General features: G+C 40.8%; 2 protein-coding genes across 2 annotated transcripts; one reads left to right on the forward strand and one right to left on the reverse strand.

The window, feature by feature from the left end:
* Positions 1-611: 611 nt before the first annotated feature.
* LOC306776754 (dipeptidyl peptidase 9-like) lies at positions 612-13,777 on the forward strand. Its single transcript, XM_079267566.1, has 21 exons — positions 612-748; positions 2,151-2,241; positions 3,156-3,400; positions 3,599-3,711; positions 4,075-4,248; positions 5,406-5,574; positions 5,659-5,769; positions 5,976-6,104; positions 6,586-6,647; positions 6,740-6,840; positions 7,002-7,179; positions 7,270-7,429; positions 8,365-8,444; positions 8,862-9,032; positions 9,504-9,639; positions 9,756-9,901; positions 10,065-10,211; positions 10,515-10,667; positions 11,024-11,166; positions 11,314-11,425; positions 11,802-13,777. Exons 2-21 carry the CDS (start codon positions 2,186-2,188, stop codon positions 11,892-11,894), a joined length of 2,679 nt encoding a protein of 892 aa, XP_079123692.1. The 5' UTR covers positions 612-748; positions 2,151-2,185; the 3' UTR covers positions 11,895-13,777.
* Positions 13,778-13,908: 131 nt separating this feature from the next.
* LOC306776755 (angiopoietin-related protein 4-like) lies at positions 13,909-16,861 on the reverse strand. The gene is made up of 7 exons (XM_079267567.1): positions 16,377-16,861; positions 16,075-16,185; positions 15,840-15,930; positions 15,299-15,412; positions 14,900-14,995; positions 14,523-14,810; positions 13,909-14,418 (listed from the first exon to the last, which is right to left on the reverse strand). The coding sequence occupies exons 1-7, from the start codon at positions 16,836-16,838 to the stop codon at positions 14,237-14,239; spliced, it is 1,344 nt and encodes a 447-aa protein (XP_079123693.1). The 5' UTR covers positions 16,839-16,861; the 3' UTR covers positions 13,909-14,236.
* Positions 16,862-25,802: the final 8,941 nt, after the last annotated feature.

Consider the following 25,802-nt stretch of genomic DNA (forward strand, 5'->3'; position numbering starts at 1 on the left):
GCTGAAACATTTAGTAGATTAATAGGAAATTAATCGTCATCTATTGAATGATTCATTGTTAGAGTGGGTTTCAAGCAAAATGACATCAACAAAAAATGTCGTGGATCCTGCATCTACAATTTTAATATTTGCCGCTTTTCTCTTTAATATATTGTAAATTAAGTGTCTCTAAGTGGACTGATGATCAAACAAAACAAGACATTTGTAGACCTCACATTGGGCTCTTAAAAACTGCGATGGACATTTAACATTAAAAAAAAAAGACTAAACGATTTATTTATTAGAGAAAATAATTGTCACGTTAATCAGTAATGAAATAAATCATTAGTTGCAGCCTCTATGCTAAAATAGGAGTCATTGGTATCTTTTCTGAGATTAAATTACGGTTTAAAACAAACTGAGTCCCACCAGTATTCAGATGCTGTTTTAAAAAAGGACCAGAGATGAATTAATTAATATGTTTTTTGTTCCCACAGACTGTTCTTTGGGTTATTTCTGATGTAAAAAAAAAAAAGAAAAAATAAGCTGTTTCTACACTGTAGTGTAAGGGAATACATCCGGGTCACAGGTCGTAATCGTCATTTATCGAGCTATTTCCGCGTTATACGCATATTAGCATTAAGCTACCATCTCTTTGGAAAGTGTCGTTCGTTGAATTCTGTAATTTATTCAGATCCAGACCGTTGTATTTATACGGTTGTTACTTCGACAAAAGGCGAAAAGCTTTCGAGGTTTTGGGGCAGAAAGTGTAAGCTACACACGAATGAATGTTGTCTGTTTAGATGTGTTCCTGTTTTGGTACGTTAGCCTGTTTAGCGGTAATGGGCGGCTAACTGGCTAGCTCCAAGCGACGTAGAGCTATAAGGTTAACAGGATGTCACTTATAGCTTAATTATGGTCATGTTTGATGGGGACGACACACTGTGTGTGTGCGTGTGGTCAGAAGCTTTGTGTACTTTAGCATCTTTAACGTTAACGGATGTGTCAAAAAACGAAACTAACGCAATTTGTCTGTTACACAAAATTGATGATTTAACATGGATGCTTAAAAACATGCAAGCTGAGACGATGACGCCAGAGATATAACGTTACATGTTTTTAATAGTGAGGTGTCTATATGGCACAGACCCGGAGAAAACATTGAGACGTTATCAACAGTGATTCTGCCTTTATCCCTTTGGAAGTTTATTTTTGCTTTCGATTAAAACATTGTTTGCTGTTTCTCTGAAAAAGCCCACACAGTTGTGTTTACAAAACACAACTATGTGGGAAAACAATCGAGAATAATTAGTATCTCACTGGTTACTCTCAAATAATATTTATTCATGACCTCATCTTTTAGGCTGAACAGAGTCAACGGTCATGAAGACAATCCAAAGCGTTTTTCATAAATCTAAACACGTTCAAATATAATTTATATCTTAAAGAGATGACTACCATGAAGTAGAATACAATTGAGCAAAATCATCTTTTTTTAGTAATTTGCTTTAAAAGATTGAAACTCATTCAGTAGATTTCTGTGGAGCATTAAACCATCTCACAGCCTTCATCAACAGTTGTCATCATGTCACCTGGATCTTCAGTCACGTGATAACAGGTGGTTGTATATTAGGGAGAATGAAGAAGTGAACTTTCAGACTGTTTCCTTGTATCATAGTTCACTCTAATCAAGTCGTGTCAAATGTACAAATACTGTATTTGTTTCTCTGTCAGACATGATTTGGTTGAATGTTGTGTTTTCTGGGAATGAACTTGTGAAGAATTTGCACTCCAGTCAGGCCCCGGCCAACGGACCGGCCTCCAGCAAAATGTGGAGGGACAGTGTAACATATGACACAGACGTTGAAGTGTGAGCGCCGTGCAGCTGAGTCACACTCAATGAGACCGCATATCAGGAACACACAGCTGTGAGCGTGGCCGGCAGAAGAGCAGCAGCTCCGCGATGAAGCAGCACAGAGACCTCCAGGGCCCTCACTTCAGGAACAAGATTCACTGTGTACATCATAGGAGCTTAGCTCAAGGCATTGTCTCGGTTTTCACTGTTAAAATGATCTGTTTGTCAGTAGGACAAAGGTGCTGCCATGAAACGATGTGTAATTTGTGCTATCTGTTTGACATCTTTACTTATGTGTTCACCTACCTTCCCACAGGGTGTCAGTGCTTGTCCTGGGTCGTTGAACGGTTCATGCACAGAGCAAAGAGGCTGAAAACTGAAGACAAAACAGAAGACGGCCAGGAAAGGTAGGGCACATTCAACCCCACAGCTGTCAGAACCATGTTTATTTGTTTTTAATTTCCGTGATTTTGAATTAAAAATAACATTCAGAGGTGCACAGATTGCAATTTTCTTGGCTGATTCCGTTTAGGTTTTTTTAAGTCGGACCAACCGAAAAGCCGATTTTCTTTCTTAGAACTATAATTTACAGCAAAGCACCAGACTAACTTTTATTTTCTCCCTCGACTGTCCTGAAGTCAGTGTAAACCATCAAATCGTCAGATCTTGACATTGGTAGATTTGATTATGTATTAAAAGCAGCTTAGAGCTAGTGTTAGAAAGGCAAACGGGTCATAATGCCATCTCTATTTGTTATATATTGCATGTTGCATGTCTCGTCTCATTGTTAAAAGCCACTCTTACAAACCATTATGTTGGGGCGTGTTCCCGGGTTGAGGACCCTAAAGTGTGCGATTGGATTGTTGCGTTGCTGGATTATTTGGAAGAGAGAATGCCAAATCGCCCGAAAGGTTTTTGTGGAGTCGGGAATTGGTTTCTGACAATATAATCTCTGATGTAGTCTCCATTGAAAAGTGTAATTCAAAGTCTGTCACACTTTTATGGCTGGAGTGGCGGCGCTCGGCCAAAACGCTTAATCAGTCAAACTCTAATCAACAGATCGCCATTGCCATCCATAGTGCTGCGCTGCTAGCTTGGCAAATAACATTAAAAGATTTATTTTAATATGTTTTGACCACGTTATCCAACACCTACATTACATGATTAGTAGACCAATACATCGGCTGTTTTCTGTCAGAACGTCTGATTTTGTTTGGTAAAATATACCGTCCTCAATCAGAGATATACACATGTTTGTATTGTTACTTTCCCGTTGTGATTTACTGTAGATGTATCTGATTAGTCCGAGCTCCTTCCACAGCATCAGGCACGCACTGGCAGGCATGACCGGGGTGGACGAGCTCTCGGACAGCACAGAGGTGGTGGAGATGGAGGATGTGAATCCCACCCAGTTCCAGGTGGAGAAGCATACGTGGGACGGCCTGCGGAAGATCATCCACAACAGCCGTAAGAACACGGGCGTGGTCATCAACAAGGCGCCACACGACTTCCATTTCATCCAGAAGGACGAGACGAGTCCGCACTCCCACCGCATGTACTACCTTGGTGAGCTCGGGGACCTGAAAGCTGGAACCTGTCACAGTTTGTTGGAATATGTATTCATCTTCAGGCAGATAACTCGTACAGGAACACCATTTTGCTCTTGATCAGTTAGATGTAGCGTGTGATAGCATTTCCAGAGCTTCCCGTAGAATGCGTACACATGGTCGCTCGGTTGTTGACTAAGCGTCTCTGCCCTCACAGGAATGCCTTACGCCAGCAGGGACAACGCTTTGCTCTACTCAGACATTCCCAAGAAGGTCCGCAAAGAGGCTCTATTGGTTTTGTCATGGAAAAAGATGCTGGATCGCTTTCAGGTGAGAAGGATTTTTAGCCCACTCTGACACTTTAATGTGACTATCCGGATTATTGTTGAGAGGATGATTATGAACCACTCCTTTTCATAAGAGCGTCTTTCCTCGTGGAGCTTAAAACTACTGTTGTAAATCTTCCCCTAAAGACTAAATAATCTCCACCACTTGATTTCATAAACTGAAGTTGTTTTTGCTGAAGAGAGAGCAGATAAGAGGTTCTATTTATTGGTACATAGCATTTCTCTCTTTAATTAAGTCTGGTAATATTTTCTTACCGTCTGTTTGTTTTCCATGCCCTCTTCGACTTTGACCTCGCTCGGGCCAGAATTGTCACATTGTGTGTCCTCCTGTCACCCCTGACCTCAGGCCAGCCCTCACCACGGGGGCTTCTCGCGGGAGGAGGAGCTGCTGCGAGAGAGGAAACGCTTGGGGGTGTCTGGCATCACCTCCTATGATTACCACCGACCCAGCGGCCTCTTCCTGTTCCAGGCAAACAGCAATCTGTACTATTGCCGTGACGGCGGAAACAACAGCTTCACTGTGAGTTAAAGGACAATAAAGCAAGACTTTCAGTATGACTAAGAAGGCTTAAAAGGACAATATCACGGTCTATTAGCTTGAACAGATTTATCTGTTTTGGTGTATATGTCCTATGCAAGTCGTGACATTACTGAAATGGTAAAGATATGGTTGAGGTCATTTGGTAAATGGGGTTTCATTATTACACCGTTTGTCCACTAGGGAGTACTGATACGGTTATTTTTCAACTGTAGAATTCCCCCTCACTACTTACACCACACAGACACAATTCGGAACAGCAACCAGCTGTTATTGTTAAAACATCTTTTTATTTCCATAAAATGTCAGAAAATTGCTTCAGCTTTAGTCAGAATTCTTTCTTAACCAAGAATAGGGAATCTTTATCATTTCTGTTTTCTGCTGTGAGGTCATGTATTTTTCTAATATTTGAAATTGCATATTTAGCTGAAGAAGAGGGAGAATGTTCTCAACCTGAACAGATACAACTTGATCAAAAAATTACCTAATTTGGATCGACTTTTTTTTTTTTACAGAAAAGTGGCATTATATTAAAAACTATACCAGTCTGATATTAGGCTTGGACGGTATCGATGTATTACAATGTACCAGGGGAATTCGACGGTATGATCTTCCATACAGTCAAAAATACGGGGACTCCTCGTTCTATTAAACCAATACGGAGATGCTGCATTGAGGTGATGTATTCATGATCACAGCTTGCACCACTAGAGGTCAGTCTCTACTGGTTAAACAGGCAGCTGAGCTGAGAAAGATGGCGACTGCGAGTAGTTTGTATAACGTTACAGGACGAGTAAAAAAAGACAGTGTCATTCTCGTTACTATCTATTCATTATTCTATGTTCCGTAAGTATTTCAACCCAGCAAGACGTGTCTAAAAAGGCTAATTAGACACAGAATTTAGTTTTTTAGACATATTCTGTCATCTACCATATACCTCAGTGAAATGTATGAACTATTAGATACCGCCCTAGCCTATCTGATATGTGGTCAGATTGATTTGCACTCTGAAATATCAGTGTTGGGCTGAAACATCCTCGTCTTGGTCTGATGTTTAGTTTTTTCCGTCTGTTAATGACAAAGTATGCAACTGCAGCAGCTGTGACCTCAGATGTCTTTCAACCTCTCTGTCTGTGCAGACTTCTCCCATGGCGCCTGTTGAAATTAAGAGCCAGAGTTCAGGCACACGCATGGACCCCAAGATCTGCCCCGGGGACCCCAACTTCATTGGCTTCATCAACAACAATGACATTTGGGTGACCAGCGTTGAGACGGGGGAAGAGAGGAGGCTCACCTTCTGCCACAAAGGTCAGGATGGAGACAGTCGGGTGTTGCTGGAGAGTCTCACCTGGTGCTTTGAAGTTTTCACACATCGTTTTATTTTTCTCTTAGGCATTGATAACCCAAAAGACGACCCCAAATCTGCCGGTGTTGCCACTTTTGTCACGCAGGAAGAGTTTGACCGTTTCACCGGATACTGGTGGTCACCAGCTGCTCGTGAAGGTGAGCGAGAAATACAGACATAGATTGCTGTCGCAGCTTTCTTAGCAAGGAGGCAATCAAATGAAGATGGATTCTTATTATTAGATACTTAAATAACACAACTTTACTTATATGAGACTTCACCTGTGTTACGTTTTCAAATGATACCTACCTACCGGCTGGCAGTTTTGTCCTTTACTGTTTTTACTGGTTTCTCTCTGGCTCAGAATCAGATGGTGGTAAGACTCTACAGATTCTATACGAGGAAGTGGACGAGTCTGAAGTTGAGATCATCCATGTTCCATCTCCGGCTTTGGAAGAGCGTAAGACCGACGTCTACAGATACCCACGCGCAGGTACACCACTCACTCACTCACTCACTCACTCACTCACTCACTCACTCACTCACTCACTCACTCACTCACTCACTCACACACACACACACACACACACACACACACACACACACACACACACACACACACACACACACACACACACACACACACACACACACACACACACACACACACACACACACACACACACACACACACACACACACACACACACACACACACACACACACACACACACACACACACACACACAGCTTTTGATTTATACATTTTGTGTGATAAAAATAAATATGCAGTCGGCAAGTTTTTTTGAGGATGCCCTTGGAGTTTTTTTTTTACTTTTCTTGACTTTGGTGGTGAAGTGCTGGTGTCTTAGCACGTTAAAAAAGATAAGATGAGTAAAGTCTAGCGTTATAGCAGAAAGGTATCATGTGGATTTTTATGTTGACATGCAACTCAAGTTTTGTTTTGTGTTCAGGCAGCAAGAATCCGGATATTAATCTCAAAATAGCAGAAATCCGGACAGACAGTCTTGGCAAAGTAAGTGCTTGTTCAGTGCCATAAAACATAGTTTACCAGAAAGTTCATCAGAGAGAAGTTCAAATGCCAGCTTCTTGTTTTTTCTCCCTCAGATTGTCAGCACGCAGGAGAAGGTGCTACCTGTTCCCTTCACCAGCCTGTTCCCTAGTGCTGAATATATCACCAGAGCCGGATGGACAAAAGACGGCAGATAGTATGTTTTTGTTTTTTTCTCTCTCCAAAACCTAGAAAACACAACTTTGAAACCACCACTTGTCGTCTTTAAACTTTGCCATGCTCCAAAACCAAAGATGTAGTAACATGGAGTCCCTATGCTGCACGTGCCTCACAGCTTTTCCTCTTTCTGTGTGTCAGTGCATGGGCGGTCATGATGGAGCGACGGCAGCAGCGTCTCCAGTTGGTCCTGCTGCCTCCAGCGCTCTTCATCCCTGCACATCAGGACGGAGCCAACAGGCAGGAGAGCCTAGAGGCCCTCGGAGACACCGTCCATCCCTTCATCATCTACCAGGAGACCAGCGACACCTGGATCAACGTGAGGCCCAACACCACATCGTTCTAAAATCTTGCAAAAATAGTGCAGTCTTCTTACTCTGAAAAAAACACATCGTGATTTGTCTTTCAGGTGCACGACATCTTCCACCCGTTCATCCAAACCAGCGATGATGAGATCAGCTTCATAGCAGTGAATGAATCAAAAACCGGTTTCTGTCACCTGTATAAGATCACCTCAGTGTTACAGCAGGGCAGCTACAACTGGGCCACAGGATACATGCACTCTGAAGGTAACGCCTTCCACAAGCACATTCACAGTTCAGGTGCACCAGACAAACTGTCCCCTAGAAGGTATCTTTACTTCATTTGATGACTTTAGTAATGAGCATGTATTCATTCATATTTAAAGTTAAAAAAAATAAATCAAAGGAAACGTAAATTTGTGAAAAATCAACACTATTGAATCAGTTTGGGGAAAACATTTTGATTTGGTTTTCACATGTATGAGCCACAACGTTTCAGACTTTCCATTCTGTTGGTCTCATTTTTGTCCGTTTCGTTTCGGCGTAATCTTGAGTAATTGGTTGTCTGTTGTAGTTTTTTGTTTTGCGGACTTATTTCAGTTTTGGTTTTATTATTATAAACCAATCCTGAACTCATTGACTCATTTCAACATATCTGTGTTTCCATGAGGCACCACAAGCAATGAGATTAAAGGTCAAAAGTATATTCTGGAGCCTTCAAATGTATCAACAAGATCTTAAATCGGTCTTAAAACAAATGCGTCATCTGCATAACAATGAAAAGAGATGCCATGTCTATGGATGACATCGCCCAAAGGGACCATATACAGGGAGAACAAAATTGGTCCAGGAATTGACCCTTGAGGCACACCATACTTGATATTGGAAAAAGACAACATGAAGTTGTTAAAGGAGACGCACAACTTACTGTTTGACAGACATGATGAGAACTAGTCTCATGCAGTACCAAATATGTCCACCCAGTACCTCAGTCTATAAGAGGATGTCAGGATCAATTGTATCACAGGCAGCACTTCCATCCAGTAGCACAAGAATTGTACACATGCCTGCGTCAGCATTCGTTAAAAGGTAATTTCTTACTCTGAGAGGTGCTGGCTCAGTACTGTGATCTTGATAAAAGTAATGTAACGATTCCTTTGTTGTAAGACAAGTCCGTTGATGCACCTGTCTTCTCTCACCAGATGATTTCAAGTGTCCAGTCAAAGAGGAGGTCACCATAACCAGTGGGGAGTGGGAGGTGCTGGCCAATCACGGATCAAAGGTAAAGCCCCGCCCACATATCTGTGCAAGGTGGCTGAAGTTTAACTATCTGTTCCAGAGCAGCACAAGTGAACCACCTACTCATCAGAACACTGAGTCTAACATAACATTTGAGATGCTCTGCTTGATGTGAAGAATATATGACAAGAGCAGAGTTAACGGTTCTAGGGTTTGTTCTTCGGGTCTCCTGCATCAAGAAGTTAAATTAATTATATTTTTATGAGGCCTTAATAATTTGGAAAAACAACAAGAGTAGTTGTCAGTTACAGGTAGTAAAGAACAGCTATGCACTGTAACTACAGCAAACTAATGAAAAAGCACTACTTCAAAACAGGATGTTGATTTCTTTCTTTTGTTGTTTGTGTCTTAACAAAACAGACAAACACTGTTTCTAACTCTGTGTTTTTTTTTTTTCCAGCGTTCATCAAGTCCTCAGATTTGGGTGGACGAGGCAGCAAAGCTGGTTTACTTCCAGGGCACCAAAGACTCTCCTCTGGAGCATCACCTCTATGTTGTGAGCTACGAGTCGCCGGCTGAAATCGTCCGACTCACCAAACCCGGCTTCTCCCACAGCTGCTCAGTGAGCCAGGTATGTACCAGTAGTGATGCCTGGCCCAACTCTAACCTCATTCAAATACACATAAACCATCCACCCGCCACCCAGCCCAATGAATTATTCTCTCTGACTTGGAGACCTGCACCCTCATGGACAACACATCTGCAATTAACTAGAATGTTAATTTCTATGAACCTCATACAGACATAAAACTGTTTTATTTGTTAATTCCATGTGTGTTAAAAGTGTTCAGAGGTGATTTCACTCCTGTTTCTGACACAATCTTATTATAACATTATTTATAAATTTGGCACAAAATATCACCCGTCAGCACCCTCAAAATAAAAGTATTGGCATCGGCTTTCAAAATACCACGAGTATAACCGTAATTAAGAAAAACAATGTGGGTTTGTGATCCTGTATTCAGGTGTCAGCAGAAACATAAATTGTAAGGGATGCAGTTTAACCTTGTTTTGTGTGATTTATTTTCTTTTTTTCGTACAGACCTTTGACATGTTCGTCAGCCATTACAGCAGCTTGACCACAGCACCCTGTGTGCACGTCTACAAGCTGCAGGGCTCAGACGACGACCCGCTGCACAAAGAGCCTCAGTTTTGGGCGAGCATGATGGAGTCCGCTGGTACTAAAAAGAGTTTGTTTACAACATATAAAATGTTGTGTGACAGTTTCTTATCCCCTATCACCGGTTTGAGATTACACTCGTATCGACTGATTCAGACTTGTGTATATTTCCAGGTTTTCCTTCCGACTCCACTCCTCCAGAGATCTTTAGCTTCACGGGGCAGTCGGGCTTCGAGCTGTACGGCATGTTGTACAAACCACACCACCTGGTCCCCGGCAAGAAGCATCCAACTGTCGTCTTTGTTTACGGTGGCCCGCAGGTTTGATCTCCCCCACTGTCACAGTAGAGTCATGCACTGTCATGCACACTTAGAAGTTTACTTTTGATACTTCAATTACATTTTCATGGTAAAATGCAATATTTTTGCATCCTCATGTTTTTGTTGTTGCTGTAACCATGTTTGTTTGTTTTCTTTCTTCCAGGTCCAGTTGGTGAATAACTCTTATAAAGGAGTGAAGTACCTGCGTCTGAGCACGCTGGCTTCTCTGGGCTACGCTGTGCTGGTCATCGATGGACGAGGCTCCTGTCAGCGCGGACTCAAGTTTGAAGGAGCTGTGAAGGACAAAATGGTAGTTAACACATTAAAGACTCATGCAGGGGAAGGAACACACTGTTTTATTTACATGTTTTACTCTTAAAGAAGTATTTAGTTATTTACTGATAATGACAGTTGGTGTTTTATGACCACGTTACTATATGATAACATGTGCAGCTTGTAGTTATGTTGCTACAAGTCACATATAATGTAAATGGGTGATTTAGTCACTCTGTTTTATTTATAGTTTATTTGTTTTAGCCCTTTTTCAACTTGAAGAAGTAAATGTGTGTATTGTAATGCCCGGTGAGTGACCGATCTGTTCTCCTCCAATCAGGGTCAGGTGGAGATTGACGACCAGGTGGAGGGTTTACACTACGTGGCTGAAAAGTACAAGTTTGTGGACCTGAGTCGTGTTGCCATCCATGGCTGGTCATACGGAGGCTTCCTCTCCCTAATGGGCCTCATCCACAAACCGGACATCTTCAAGGTGAAAGCCTCTAACGTTTACGCTCTCCTCATGCTAAAGGTTGTGCAGTAAGTGAGTATGAGACTTAAAGGCTAACTTGGACCCTATTGTCCATGTTTTTTGGTCTAAGTGACCATAGGGATCAAATATCAAGTTTTGCGAGCTTTCACAACGAGACTCCTCCTTGAGCGAGACTCTTTCCATAATATCAGACCCTTCCAATCAGCCCGACATGGCGAACACGAGCACTTCCAGTGGACTAGGGGTGTCGCAATTCTCCAAATCCATTATTCAATTTCACTTTCAGTTTTGAGGTCATGATTCAATTCGATTTTACTCTTCTTCTGTTTGACTTCCTGTTTGTGGGTTTTTTTCAGATTGCCATTGCGGGAGCTCCAGTGACGTTGTGGATGGCCTATGACACCGGCTACACAGAGCGATATTTGGACACGCCTGAGAAAAACCAGAAGGGATACGAGGCTTGTTCTGTCGCCCTGCACGTCGACAAACTCCCCAATGAGTGAGAGCAGTCCTATGATTACATCATGTTATACGGCACCTAGACGTAGTTTCTGTATTCCTGTTGGTATCAGTTTAATTTATCCTACATGTTAATATGTGAACAATAGCAAAGAAACTAAGAGTTGCGTCTCTCTGTCAACCAAAGGCCCAACCGACTGCTGATCCTGCACGGGTTCCTAGATGAGAACGTGCACTTTTTTCACACTAACTTCTTGGTGTCTCAGCTCATCCGGGCAGGAAAGCCGTACAACCTGCAGGTAAGAGGGTTCACTTATTCATGCTGACTTTAGTGGAGTCTGTGAGAAAGATCTGCAACCGAGTCCGAATCGATTGTTTTTTTTAAATTAAGTCTAAGGAGGCCGAAACTCCAGCAATACTTGTATAAAGAAGTCACGAGCCAATGCGTTTTGCCGTCATCCCACAACACGTTACAAAGCACATTTAAGTGAGTTTAGCAGAAAAGATGTGAAGGACGACCTGATATGTGTGTGTCTCTTCGTTCGTTCATGAAGACAGCAGCTGGAAGCTTCTCCATTTTTTCTAGTATTTCAGACTAAGACAGGCTTCGCAAAAGTTAAGAAATTGCTGATCCTTGATTATTGGATGTGGGGTTTTTTGTTTCTGTTTTTCCAGATTTACCCCAACGAGCGACACAGCATCCGATGTCCAGAGTCCGGAGAACATTACGAGATTACGCTGCTGCACTTCCTCCAGCAGAACCTCTGATAAGCCTCGCTACACACTGACCTTCCCTTCCTTGCTTCTTAACCTCCTCTCCTTGTCTCCTCTTTCCCTTTCTTCCATTTATTTAAACCTGCATCTTCTTCTCCTTTCTGTCGATTTTATGATATTACGCTGACTGCGAGCTATGCCATACCTCATCACACCTCAAGAGTTGTTTCGTCAGTCTTAACGGTGCTGAAGCATTTTAGCATCAGTAAATGATGACGAGATTAATTTACAGATTTTAGAAGCATCACCATGAATGAGTCACTCCCTCAGAAAGAAGTCGAGGAGTCTACGCTGTATTTTACAGTGTAGGGAAATCTGCTGGATTGCTCCTGAACAAATGGGGTATGTAAAAAAATGAGTTGATGTTTAGACAGAACTTTGTCAGCAATGCAACAAGTACAGAAGTGGACCAGCAGCTCTGTTTTACTGTCTCTTTTTCTTACAATTCCTTTTTTTTAAATTGAACTCTCGCCTTTCACGTTTTTCTGGGAGCCGACTGATGATCGTCGTCCTGTGTCTGTGAATAAACACTGGAGTGATGTTAGCAAACGTAGAGCTCTATAAGAGCATACAAGCTCTCAAGCCCCCTTGTCGTATACTCTGTGCTATCATAACATACTTCTTATGTGCTGTGCCACACTTTGCCAGATCTACAAGAAAAAAAATCACATGCCACATTTGTTTTTTGCTCAGTGTTAAAACATATTTGTATGACTTATTATGCATTCATAAAAAGTGGAACTATGTAGCGACCTGTTGCTGTTTCACTCGCTCACTCGCTTGCTTAAGTTTTGTGGGGAGCTTCTTTTTCTTCTGCTGCTGCTGAGGAATTTTGCACATCTTACATATATTTGCCTTGGTGCCAACAAACTGACCTATGAGATGATGTATGACACAACTGTTAGCAGTCTGAGGTGCCTTGCTCGTATAGTATAAATCAGGGAATCTGTCTGAGGACCTCCGACAATAAAATGCCTTGTTACGCATGTGTCTGATGAACATCTGTCAGATGAGCTACCGTCACCTGTTCATGGTTAAATGTACACGCAGATAATGTAGAAATAAAGAAGTGAACTTTTTTTCTTTTTCCCAAAAGTCTTGTCACCAAATGAAAAGTACAATTTTAGACGTAATTGTTTTGGGTGAAATATCAGAAGATTCCTCTGGTTCAGGCAGTTGGTAGATAAACAGTGTGAGGCCTTCTGGTGTTTGAGTTTAGGGGAAAGAAGATGAAAGGGATAAAATGACAACATAAACCAATTACATCAAACTCAATGAAAATGTTAGATTCATGAAAGGAATGATACATTCAGGGGGCTTATGGGCACAACTCTGGTCAACATGGACGTCACAAAAGTCAAAATGACTAACCCCAAATCAAAAAATATGAATCACCCTAATGCAGCAAGAAGACTTATTTCTATATAAATAAGAAATTGCACAGAAGTAAAACACAGGCCCGACAAAGTGAGAAAATCCTCTTAAGAAACATTATGCTAGAGAGAGACTGTTCCATTCATCTAATCCTGATACAAAACCCACTTGTGCGCTTTCTGTCTCTGAATTGAACACATCGGTGGTCTCTCTTTTCCCCAGCAGGGAGCAGTAGTTTAAAGGAAACCATTTTCAACCCCTTTGTCCAATATGTTAAACAAACATCACACTATGTGCCAAGTATTGTAACGTAATAAAGAATGCCCTTAAGAGCATTCATTCAAAATCAGATTTCAAGCGACTCATGTCAACCATATACAAACAGCTAATTTACATTTGTTTACATCACCCCACAGATGTAGGATTCTCCAGTAAGAGGCATTGTTTTCAATATAATCATGTACAGTTCGTGGTTTATTTTGACCTTTTTATATTGACTCATTATGAAATGCGTACATGTACGTAGACGGTCATTTGAAGAACTTGAAGTGTAAAATGTTTCTTTGTATGGTTTTTCATTTTATTGAGAAGAAGTTTGCTGTTACGCCTTCAAGCAAGAAGAAAGATCCAAGACTTATTAAACTTTCAAAAAACTTTATTCTCATCCACTTCATATAAATGAAATATAAAATGTTGTATAAATGATGTAGATAATACACTGTAGTATTTAAGTAGAACTACTGAAAACGCATACAGTAAGTAAAAAAACAAAACGCTCAAGAAGCCCTTATAAAGGGAATAAACTGTCAATATGACTGAACATGTCCACTGTGACACTTATTGATCATATGGCACAGCATAGAAATATGTGACGATCCGGTGCCTGTTAGGAGAGATCATTAATTAGAATTAAATAGTCATGTTTTCTTTGGGCCTCTGCTGTTCGAGGCAGACTGATCTGCTTATTGTTTTATTGTGGCGGGCGCGATCTTCAGAAGCGTGGCCTTCACAGAGTGGCTTTGTCCCTTTGTGGACGACCAGAACATCTCTTGTCTTCTGGACCGCTGCCGTCTGAGCGCGCTCGGCCTTCTGGGATATCTGCCATTGAGGTTTGACTCACCGCAACTACTGAACCACCAACCACCTGCAACACGAGAAGAGCATTTTTATAGCAACATTTGTGTTTCGTTCTGATTATTCGTGGTATTAAGCCACTCCAGACAGTTTGTATGTGTTGAGGTTTCGTACCTGAGAGCAGTTCAGCACAGTTTACATCTGCAGCGAGGTCGTTGTCTCTGTCGGCGGTGGAAAAAGGAAGACCGGATTCTGCGGTTGTCATTATGTTCTCCTGAGCCCCAGATGAAGACGTCTGCTCCAGGTGGAGAGCAAACTTCTTCTCTTCTCCTTCAAGTTGGAATCGATGACGAGCCTCCCGCTGCTGCTGCTCTCCCGCCCAATCAGAGAGCTCCACCTGCAGGACGTACTGGCCTTGTTTGGAGAGCGAGTGGATGTTCTCCAAGCCCAACCAAAACTCGCCTGAAGGGAGGAGAAATGTTGAGATTAATTTTACATTTTCACTGAGGTTTAGTGATATTTTAAGGACTTCTTTGAGCCAAGTTTCTTACCATTCAGGTTGCCAAAGCCTTTCTTATAGCTTTCCCACAGCTGGTTGAAGTTCTTGGATCCATCTTGACGTTTCTGGATCACGGTCCATCCACCTTCTGCAGAAAGAGAGAAAAGATTGAGCTAAAGAGGCTTAGCACACAAAACTACTTGTATTGACGCTGTAGTGACAATAGAAAAGTGTAAGAGCCGTTTCAATTTCTTGGGGATCATGTATCGCTGATATGTGCAACCTTTTGAACAGAAATGTCTCCTCTTAGTGGGGCCCTCTCTAGAGTGTTTTTTTAGAGACTGCTGTATGATTTAAGCTGTTGAGACAGGTGTAGTTTTGGATAAAACGTGTAGCCGTGTTGTATAATTAGAACCAGAGAACCTTCAGGGAAAGCTCCGGTTTGACTCACCTGAAGTCATTTCACAGAGGACGTTGAAGGACCGGGAGCTCTGTGGTTGGATTTTGTAGACGCCGCTGGCTCGCTGCCCTCGTACAAAGAGATCGTGACAGTCTCTGGCCAAGCCTGAGGAAAAATCATAACACAGAAAACTGATCAGATGATTGAGGTTTTCGTTCAGGCTGAGGCATCAGAGCCAGTCAGTTGGGCTCAGGTTTGATTTTGGACATTCAAATCGGTACATCTGTAAAAAGTTGTTGCTGAATCTGGCTTTCCGTGTCCTACATACAGTACAGTAGGTGTGTTTTTAAAAGCTGCTGTCCTCTTTTTCTCCTGATCTTTGGACTCTATGTGAACTGCTCTGCCAGCGACTCAAGTGTTATAAATGCAGGTACAAAGGTGATTTTTTTTGTTGTTCTCTTTCTGCAAATGGTTTCAAACTGAATGGCGTTTGCTGAACTGCTGGTTCAAGTCTTTTCACTATCCTCCCTCATTCCATTTTTTTCTTTCCCCTCAGAGCGACTTTGTCTCCATCACTGTTAAACTTTCTTACCTGATGCGTCTCTGCTCAGCTCTTCTGTCTCTCCCCTCAGTGCCGTCTCTTCATCTCTCCGTCGGTGTGATTTGACTCTCTTGTGTGCAACCTGGGAGGATCACAGAGCAGGGTCAAGAAACTACAATTAACTACTGACAATCATCTTGTTAATTCTTTTGGTTTTGAGGGATCATCCTGCAGCTGAAAAGTCAGTTTTGTTCTCTCTCACTGGCTTGAATCCTACGAGGCTCACCTTGGTTTGCAGTGTTTGCAGGTGCAGACTCTGCTTCTCCAATTTGTCTTGTTGCTGCTTGATTTTCTCCACCAGCTGGTCAATGCGTCTGTTCTGAGCCGCTACCAGTCTCTGGAAAAATACAATGTCTGGTCAGCTTCACAGCGTCATTGTGTTTTCAGGGGTACAGCTTTGTTTCAAATAACATCCGACATGGAGGTATTTGGATGGGAAACAAGTTCACATGCTACTGTAGGATTGTGTTTTGTAACTAGCACTAGTGAATTTTGTTTTCAGAAATGCTCCTATTTATTTTCCCTCACCTGGATAAATGAGACTCCTGTGCGATCGCTGTAGTTGCTGACCAGTGTCTGCTCTTTGAGAGCCTCATCCACCTTCTCCTCCAGTCTGTCCATCCTGGTGTGGATGTCCTCGCTCTGTGTCTTCACCTCCTCAGCCGGCTCTGCCGCCTCCCTCTCTCTCTCCTCCTCCACCTCTTTGCTTCTTGCCTTCAGAGCTTCATCTTGCTCCTGCTGCTTCCTCTCCAGTTCAGCCACCGTGCGGTTGAAGGCCTTCAGTTTGGCGTTGACGTCTCTCATCTGGGCTTTGTTCTTGTCCACATGCTCCTTCAGACCCTGGCCCAGCTGCAGGAGGCCGTGAGCCAAAATGTTCACGTCGTCCCAGGAGGCGTGTTTGTCAGGCTGAGCTCTTCTGTCCGTGGGGAAAGCGACTGCTGCGTGCACCAAAATGGTCAACAGGAGGATGAGAAGCTGTGGCATATTCATCTTTGTGTCCGCTGAGAGTCTGTTTCAGTATGAAAGCTGGTTTTGATGTCTGTCTCTGAACGGCACTGAGAGGTTTTTATAGCTCAGTGCTGCAGCAGAGGGCTCTTCTGATTGGCTTTTGGAGCTTGGAGGTGGGATGACGGGAGGCTGGGGGCGTGGAAAGTCTTTCATAGTAGTCACCCTTATGCAGACTTGGATCGTGATGCAATGAAAGGTCTGAATCTTACTGATTAAACACTCGCTGATGGAAGAACTTGACATGGATGGTTTTATTTTCAAAGCTCAAACTGAGCTTTTCTACCAAAGCCTGCTTCTGATTTTAGTTTGTGACAAAAGTAAAAGAAATGTCTCTTTTTCTCAAATATTCTATCTAGGGCTGAAACATTTAAACTACCGGTAATTATTTTCATTATTGATTGATCTGCTCATTATTTTAACTTAATTAACTGATTTACCATCTATAAAATATCAAAAGGCAAAGATTACATCACAAGGTGACATTATTGTCTTGTTTTGTCTGAACAAGTCCAAATTATCATCTAAGACCAAGAATCTTCACATTTGAGAACCTGGAACATGACTTATTGGTATTTTTGCTTGAAAAATGACTTGATAGTGGCTGACGTATCCATTAATTGGCTTATGGTTGTTCTATGTAACATAATTATGCTGTATATCACAGGCGTTCATTTGTTCATATTCTATTTGCATTAATGAAGTATTACATCTCACGTTTTGCATGCATTTAACATCCCCAACACACTGATTGTAATAAAACAATATTTATCTACTGTGTTTTCCATATTTCAGTTCACTCAAAAAGATTTAATCCAACACCAAAATATCTGTGTAGTTTGTATTGTTTTGGTAAATTTTCTGTGGAAATTCAAATTGATAAAAAAAAAAAGAAGAAAAAAAAAAAAAGTCACAATAGTTATAGTTTTGTTGAATGTTAAACAACAAGATGTCCTGGTCAGGTTTAGTTTCTTTGGCCTCCACAAATGAAACGCTGATAATCAATGTTGTTGTTTATCTCAGTGAGTGAAGCAGGCGAGTCGCTGCCCATCTTCAGTTTGAAGTATTCAGGAATGCTGGAGAACAGTTAAAGATGGAGGAGTCAGTGTGAGAAGTAGGGGAAAGTTCAACCCTCAGGCCTTTTTACACACACGGTCCTGACGACGAAGTCCAACAATCACTCACGTTGACGCAAGGCACGGGGTGTAGCTCACTGATGAGGTACAGATGCCACATGATGTGCCAGACACTGAAACACACACATGCAGTACATTATGGAAAACCATGGCTCTGCTTGTGATTTATAAGAAAAGAGTTTTCAAGAAATATTTTACTCAGACAAGAGAAAATTATAAATGGTCAGTTTAAAAAGGATTTCTTAAACTCTTAAAGTTATGATGCACTAAAAAGATGAGTTAATACGTTAATTACAAATATTCTACAACAGTCTTCCTTTTCTCTGTATATTGTGCTGATAAACTTAATATCTTTGGGTTTTGGGCTGTTGGTCGAAACCTTGCGTTGTAGGGAAACTGATGGGCATTTTTGTATTTCCATATTTTACAAACAATCTATTTATTGGTCAAGAATATATTTGTCAATAGCAAAAACAAAAATATTCAGTAATTACAGCCCGAATCTAATGAATCAAAATAAAAACGTCAACACGAAGAACTCGTAAACATCTGAATAGAATACCTAAACTAATGATCTACAGCCATGATGAAGCTGAACATCATGTTACTATGCTAACATGCTAATGCTTAGCAGGTGTAATATTTACCATGTTTGCCATCTTAGTTTAGCATGTTAGCAAGCTGACATTTTCTAATTAGTACGAAACACAAAGTAAAGCTAAGGCTGATGGGAAAATCTGGTCCTACATGTATTTTCTTAAAACAACAAAGTTCATAAAATATTATTAATAATGGAGGAATTAAAATGTTAGCCTGATGGTGTTGCAAGAGATAATAACGTTATTACAATGCATCATTAGGGGAACATGACAATGTATCCAATAGTGGTGCAGACATTTCATTCAAAACCACAAACGTGATGTGTATTCACTCAAGTCATGAGGATTCATCCTCTTTAAGCCATGAATGTTTGATCCAAATCTCATGCCAACCCATTCACTAGTTGTTGAGATATTTCAGTGTGGACCAACATGGTGGACTTACAGACAGCCACGCTGCTCGTGAAGCTAAAAAACAAATGACAACAAATGTTGAGAAGAGAAACCGGTCAGTGTGGTAATGTTTGACTGTAGTCTCTGATAAACAAACTGTTGTTGTGGTGTCAAAGTAAATCATAATGGCAACTAACATTCTGAAACTGCAGTCATGAATGTTTCCCAACCTCTGATGAAACCAGATGACCAAAGAGGAGCTATATTTCCTTGGCATGTTGCACAGTTACAAAATCCAGTAAGATGAAACTAAATCAAACACTTGAACCAGGATACTTGTCATTTGTTTGTGTTCGTGATAAAGCCTCGGCCTCGGGACATTTACATCATTTGTTTGTACTGTGAGTGTCTGATTTGTGATCCAGTCCACGTATCGTCTGTGCTGCCGTCCTACACGTATCCCTGAACCTCCTGCTCTCAGCTTACATGAGGCGCAGCTTTGTGTCCGCATTTCCGTTCAGAGGCAGCCTTGAGCCTTGTTTTAATCACGGCTGTTTCCTGTAAATGGGAATAAATATTCAGGGTTTCAGAAACGAGAAGATGTATTGAAATATATTTGTGGTGGTAGTTATCATAATATTTATCCAAATCTTCAGTTCGATTGTCAGACAGGAAACTGAGGGCGATTTGACATTTTTTTAAAGTTTTGCTAATTTTTATATTGACACTGCCAGCAAATCATTGTTTTATTCTAAAGAAACTCTTTAGAGCCACACTCTAATTTTGGCTTATACATTTGATTTCCCCTGATGTAGTATCGTAGTGACACATGCTTCTTATTAAACGAATCCATCACAGGTTTACATGATTTCGTAAGTGGAAAGTTTCTTATAGCCCCGACTTCACAAGATTTATTTATTTATTTATTTATTTATTGGTTTATTTATTGGTTTATTTGATATGGGACAGTGCACATTAATAAAAAAAATTCTGCAAATGCGCCAGAGTTAGCCAAAGGGCTATTTTTCATCTGTAGTCCCAAGAGGCAGATGCTCCAAAATAAACCTAAAAACGGAAGATAAGATTAAAGTTAAAAAGTTATACAATATTGACACTTAACAATGTGTGCACAAACAATGAAAAAGTGAGAATAAAACTGTTATACATTGTCAAGTACAGACAAGACATGCAACACAGAGGCTCTCAAAGTCAGCACACAAAGCAAACAAAAAGAAGGATGACAATGTTCGACAGATCGAGGGAAGTTCAACACAGACAGAGAAACAGTTACAATCTAGTGCTGACAGCTGGGTACGAACTAACCATTTCTGTAAGTGCGATTTAAATTAACTATGTTTTTAGTTCTCTAATGGTCACTGGGATGGAGTTCCATTGTAGTGCAGCTTGTACTGAAAATGCAGACTGACTGAAAGCATATTTTTTTAGTATAGGGCAATGATGAGAAATAACAGATGTTTTATCAAGGATTTTGAGTCTTCGTTTATACAATGACTGTAGTGGTTTCAGAGTAGTGGTGCTAGCCTGTGACCAGGTTGTTGAACAGTAAGTGAAATGGGAAACGACCATAGAATGATGAGATTCATGTTGATGCTTTTAAAGATGTTGGCAGTTATGTAAAGCCTCATTTATTTGCATTCAGCTGCGTTAAAGCTGCACTAATAGTTATTTGTATATGAGCAGTGGATCATGTTGTGTAATCTGGAAGGAGTTGCTGATAGTAATTGACCCACACATAAGTATCACCTGAATCTGTTGCTCCACTCAGCTCTACCGAGCGTTTTAGCGTCTTTCAGCTCATTGTTTTGGTTTTCTGGAGCACGCGTTAATGTGAGAGTATGGCAAAGTTGAAACGTGGATGTTGGTTGCCTGGATATATTTTAGGCTTGTAAATGATAATATAAACAAACATTTTACACATGCATTTCTGTATCTGTGACTTAAATGAGGTGAATGACACTGAGCGGCAGATATCTGACAATATTGTCCCGACACATCAGATAACTGGTTATCTGCAGATTAATTAATCTCAACAAATCACACTTTGACATGAGTCAAAAGACAGTTTTCATCTTCCAAAAACATCCAGAAACTTTCCTGAACCCCGAGGTCACTTTAACTATGTGCAGATTACAACAACACAGCATGTTCCATCAGATCTGCACATGTACAGCACATGAGCTTCCATTAAGGAGCGGGGTGGCGATGGTGGGGGTAGACCGTGTCTTCAGGCACCAGTGGGTTAGTGTGTGAAAGTTGAGGCTGTTGTCACGTGTCTGGTGTGTTGCATCAGCCTCTCAAGGAAAGGAAAGATTCCCAAACTCTCTTTAGGATCTGATAGACCAACCAACAAAAGCATCGAGAAGAGCTGCAGCTGGATCAGGATTTATTTTTAACTTTTGTTGTGATCGTCAACCTCGAGTGTTTGTGTAGTCTTTATCAGTCACCTTGAAAGATAAACACGGCCAATTCACAGAAGAGATGAGAAAAAAATAAACCATTGACAGCAAATCTAAAATTAGCGAAACAGAGATTTGGGATTTGTTTGATTAGGCATTTCAGATTTACTAAAAATGTTTTCATCACAGTTCCGTCTCATTCATTTTATATCTATATTTTCAACTAAGGGACACAAATCAACAGAAATCCTGTAACTTAATGTTAATGTGTTATACTTCTTCATTTGGTTTATAATGGTATCTGTCATTTTTGGAAAACAGTCTTCAGTCCCGTCTCGTCTCTTTTCTGTTTTCAACATATGGGAGTCAGCTCAGATAATTTGGCAGAAAAGCAAAGTGTGTGAAAGGTAACGTTCGTGACGTCATGGGGGATTCATAACAAAAGCAGCTGTTATTTACAATTCAAAGGTTGATTCTCCGCTCATTCACATGCATCACTCTGACCTTTTACCCAGTTTCTCCTCTCGCAGCATCTGTATCCTGGTGTTCCCTCTCATGTTGGGACCGGTTGCCTTTTTTTTTTTTTTTCCTTTTTTTTACAACCTGATTCTCGAGCTTGCACTTTAACCTAGAAAGCAGCGTTGTTTCCTTGAGGCATCCACTCCCTGATCAAAGAGTATGACAGAGGTGAAGGCATGTCAGGCTGCATAAATACCTTTCCTGTTTTCACCAGTGAGTTAATGAGGTTTTTAAGGCTACTATGAAACACTGAATGTATAGTTTTACAGTGATTTAAATCAGCGCTACTTTAGGTTCATCATCCTGTATCTTACCGTTAAATGAAACTACTTATTCTATTTATTTTTAGCAAATGTATAGTTCTGTTTGTAATCAAGCTTTTTATGTAATTTGCATATTTTTGGGCTGTAGTGATGGCGATGTCGGGTCCACCACTTTGATCCAGACTGAAATATCTGCCTTGAAATCTCATTCAGACATTCATGATCCCCAGATGATGTACAGTATTTGATTGACTTCAGTGATTCCTCAGAATTCCACTTCAGCGGCAACAGCAGGTCAAAGTTATTACTTATCCTGTGTAATATTTTGATATCTAGTAGATGAATCGAATTTAAATGTTGTACATTGATGGTCCCCAGGAGATGAATATGCAGGTGAATACAATTTCAATTGAACCACAACCATTCTTTTCCTTCACTTACATTGGTGTGCTACGGATCAAAATCTAACTTTTGACTTCAACTTTGATGCATCTTACAGTTAAGCTCTTACGCCCATCCTAAAGAAAACCTCACAAAGATGCAGTGCTCGAGTCGAACTAGTTGGAGCGACATGTTCGACCACGTCTGCAGGCAAAGTGTGCATATAGCTGGACAACCATGCACACTTGAAGGAGCGGGGTAAACAGTCCGCCATCGTAGATTGGGGACAACACGTTTTGACCATCAGACGGGGCAGAAGCATCCTGACATGTTTAATCTTGTTTCGAGTAACTTGAACAGTCGTAGTGTACAACTTGGACCGGCGCTGTTTGACATGACGCCTCCCTGTGTGATGTCTTTCTTTTACATCCTGTTACGACAGGATGCCGTTTCCTCATTTCAACAAGCATAAATTGAACAACAAATGTACACCTGACAATCTGTCTAAACTCATCTTTAAACATTCTCAGCGTCTCATTGCATGAAATATAAATGCTTCATTTATGAACATGAAACCCTGCTTGACCTTTTTTTTGTGGTGTTATTCATCAGGTACTAACCTTTGCTTCAGTCAAGAAAGTTACTCACACGGGGCTTCAGTGGTTCACTGCACCCACCATCACATTGCTTCACACTCTGCTGGGCTGTGACTTCTGCTGTAAGAGGGTCAAATCACTTCTCTTGCGCGGTTCACCTTTCACCCAGAAACTGGTAGGAAAGCCTCTGGGTGTGAAGATAACTTTACTTGTAACCACATGCAGATTTCTTGCTGATTGTTGGTTTGTCAGTTAGTTTTCTTTGCTTTATTGTTTTATAGTTTTTTATGTTTTGGGATGTTTTCAATGATGAGAAAATAATCTAAATGGGTTTTTAAACATGGCCCAAATGTTATATAATAATATCGTAGTCTTCAGAAGATTAAAAACATCAAGAGACATTTTACAACGTTTAATCACTTGACATATTTGACAGTTTAGTTCTATTTCTTATATTTTGTAAAGTAATCTTTCCTGGTAAGTTGCTGATCACTGCTACTTTGCACTTACAATTATGTGTTTTGTATTATGCTCAAATTATTTGTCTTTTTTTAGTTAGTGAAAAGAGCCTCTGGATGAATATTTAGAAAATAAAGACTCATTAAAATAATCTGCTGAAACCAAACTTAATTAAACATTTTATAATTTCTTTTTTTTACTGAATTTCCATTCAACATTCCAACATGAACGTCAGCTTACAGCAAATGCATACCAAATACCAAAAGGGAAACAAAGGAATACGAGACGTTGTAAAATCGTACATATCGACGGGAAATTGTCCAATTTCTAAAATAAAGCAGAAAAAGGTTGGCAGATCTAAAACCTTCTGCTTTAGCCAAGACCAGTGTTACTTATTGGAGTTTGACATGTGCCACTGAATCCTCCAGCCAGTGTTTATGACATGATGGTGGTTCAGTCCCTTTTCATTTGAAGATAATTAGTCGTGTAAAGAACGGCGCAAACTTCGCTTTGTTAGCTGTGACATTAAAATCTTCAGGGACCAACACTTGTATGGACGTAAAAAAACTGTGACGCATTCATTTGAAAGGGAAAACCATTGTTCAGCTGTAGACAGGACCAAAACATGTGGATCTCCCAATCACGCCCAAATCTTAAACAATTCTCACCTACTCATGAACTAATCCTTAAAGTTTGCTGCAGGTCAGGTGGAGCTCTTGGAGCTGTAGAAGCCGAACTGCCAAGGCATTTCTGATCTTTATACACAAACATCAGTTTAATACAATGTGCAAATAAAATCAAAGTTCACATTAAACTTAAATATCAATGAGATGGATACTGTCACCTTTTTGTGACAATATTTCATACACACTACAGTGAATTATTAGAAATTGATAATAAAAATAATCTTAAATTAAAGCCCCTAATTTTATGATTCATGACTTGAACTTGTTTTTCTGAAGCCAACCAAGGAGCTCCTTTCCCTCCTCAGAGGTCTTGAAGCTGATGCCAAATGTTTATTACTTCTTCCCGTTTGGCCCCACCTGGACTCTCCATCGGGCAGCGGTGAAGAAAACATGTTTTGTTGCCAGTGTCTGGACTTTGATTTGAACGTGAAAGACGGGTGTCTTATCTCCATCCCGTCGGTGCCATTCACTACTCTGCTGGGAAATTGCTTTTTGTTCTGATAAAGAGCTGCTGGTGTTTGGCCTCCAACTCTTTTTTTTCCCTCTCTGGTTGCTCACTGTGTACAAAGGTTTCTACAAAGTTACCAACACAGAATGATAGAGGTCAAAGTTCAATACTTCATTGTTATGTCGACACAGTTGATAGGAATTTGTCTCAGTGCATCTCTTAAGAAACAGTCAAAACACATCAATGAATAACAGTGGAAACAGTTCGCACATTCCCCCATAAATGTATGATAAACTGATAAAACCCTGGAGTACTTTGTTCTGCTGCTATCTACTATCTGCTTGTGGAATTTAAAAGTGTCAATCTTCTCCGCTATCGCGATTATTATTTCTTTGATCGTAGCGATGTTTACAATCAGGCTGTTTCCCCTACACCACTCCACTAGGACTAAATTAAAAGCTTAACTAAAAAGAATAAAACCCTTTCATAAATGGTGGGGCCTCCAGGTGCTACAGGATTCTGTGAAGGCACATAGACACAGCTTCCTCTAGACACACTCATCTTTATGTAATCGAGAAAGCTCACCAGAGGATGTTCTTCCTCAGACTGCTCCAAAAAAAAAGATAAGCATCCTCCCGAAAGTTCGCACCCAATTCTACAGAGCCACCATCAAGAGTGTCCTCACCTCTTCCATCACTGTGTGGTTCCCCGCATCCTTTGCAAACACCAACCACACACTGGAATGCATTGTGCAAACAGCCTGGTGGCTCATAGGCCAGGAGCAGGTGCCTGGGAGTGTTCTGTATGATGCCAGAGACAGAAAGCGGGCCAGCAGGATAGTTGCTGACCCATCAGTGTTTGCAGGAATTCCTCCGCCAATATACTGACTGTCATTTTCAATGAAATAATCGAAAATGTTTTGTGAAACGTTGACATCCATGTCTGTCCAAAAATGCCATCACTTAATCATTTTATAGTATTATACAATTGTGTAAATAGTAATAATTAGCTAATTAATTCCAGAGTACTTTTTTCCAACCGGTTGTACCGTG

The sequence above is a fragment of the Melanostigma gelatinosum genome (genome assembly GCF_949748355.1).
Source record: "Melanostigma gelatinosum genome assembly, chromosome: 4".
In the NCBI taxonomy this organism is placed as follows: Eukaryota; Metazoa; Chordata; class Actinopteri; order Perciformes; family Zoarcidae; genus Melanostigma; species Melanostigma gelatinosum.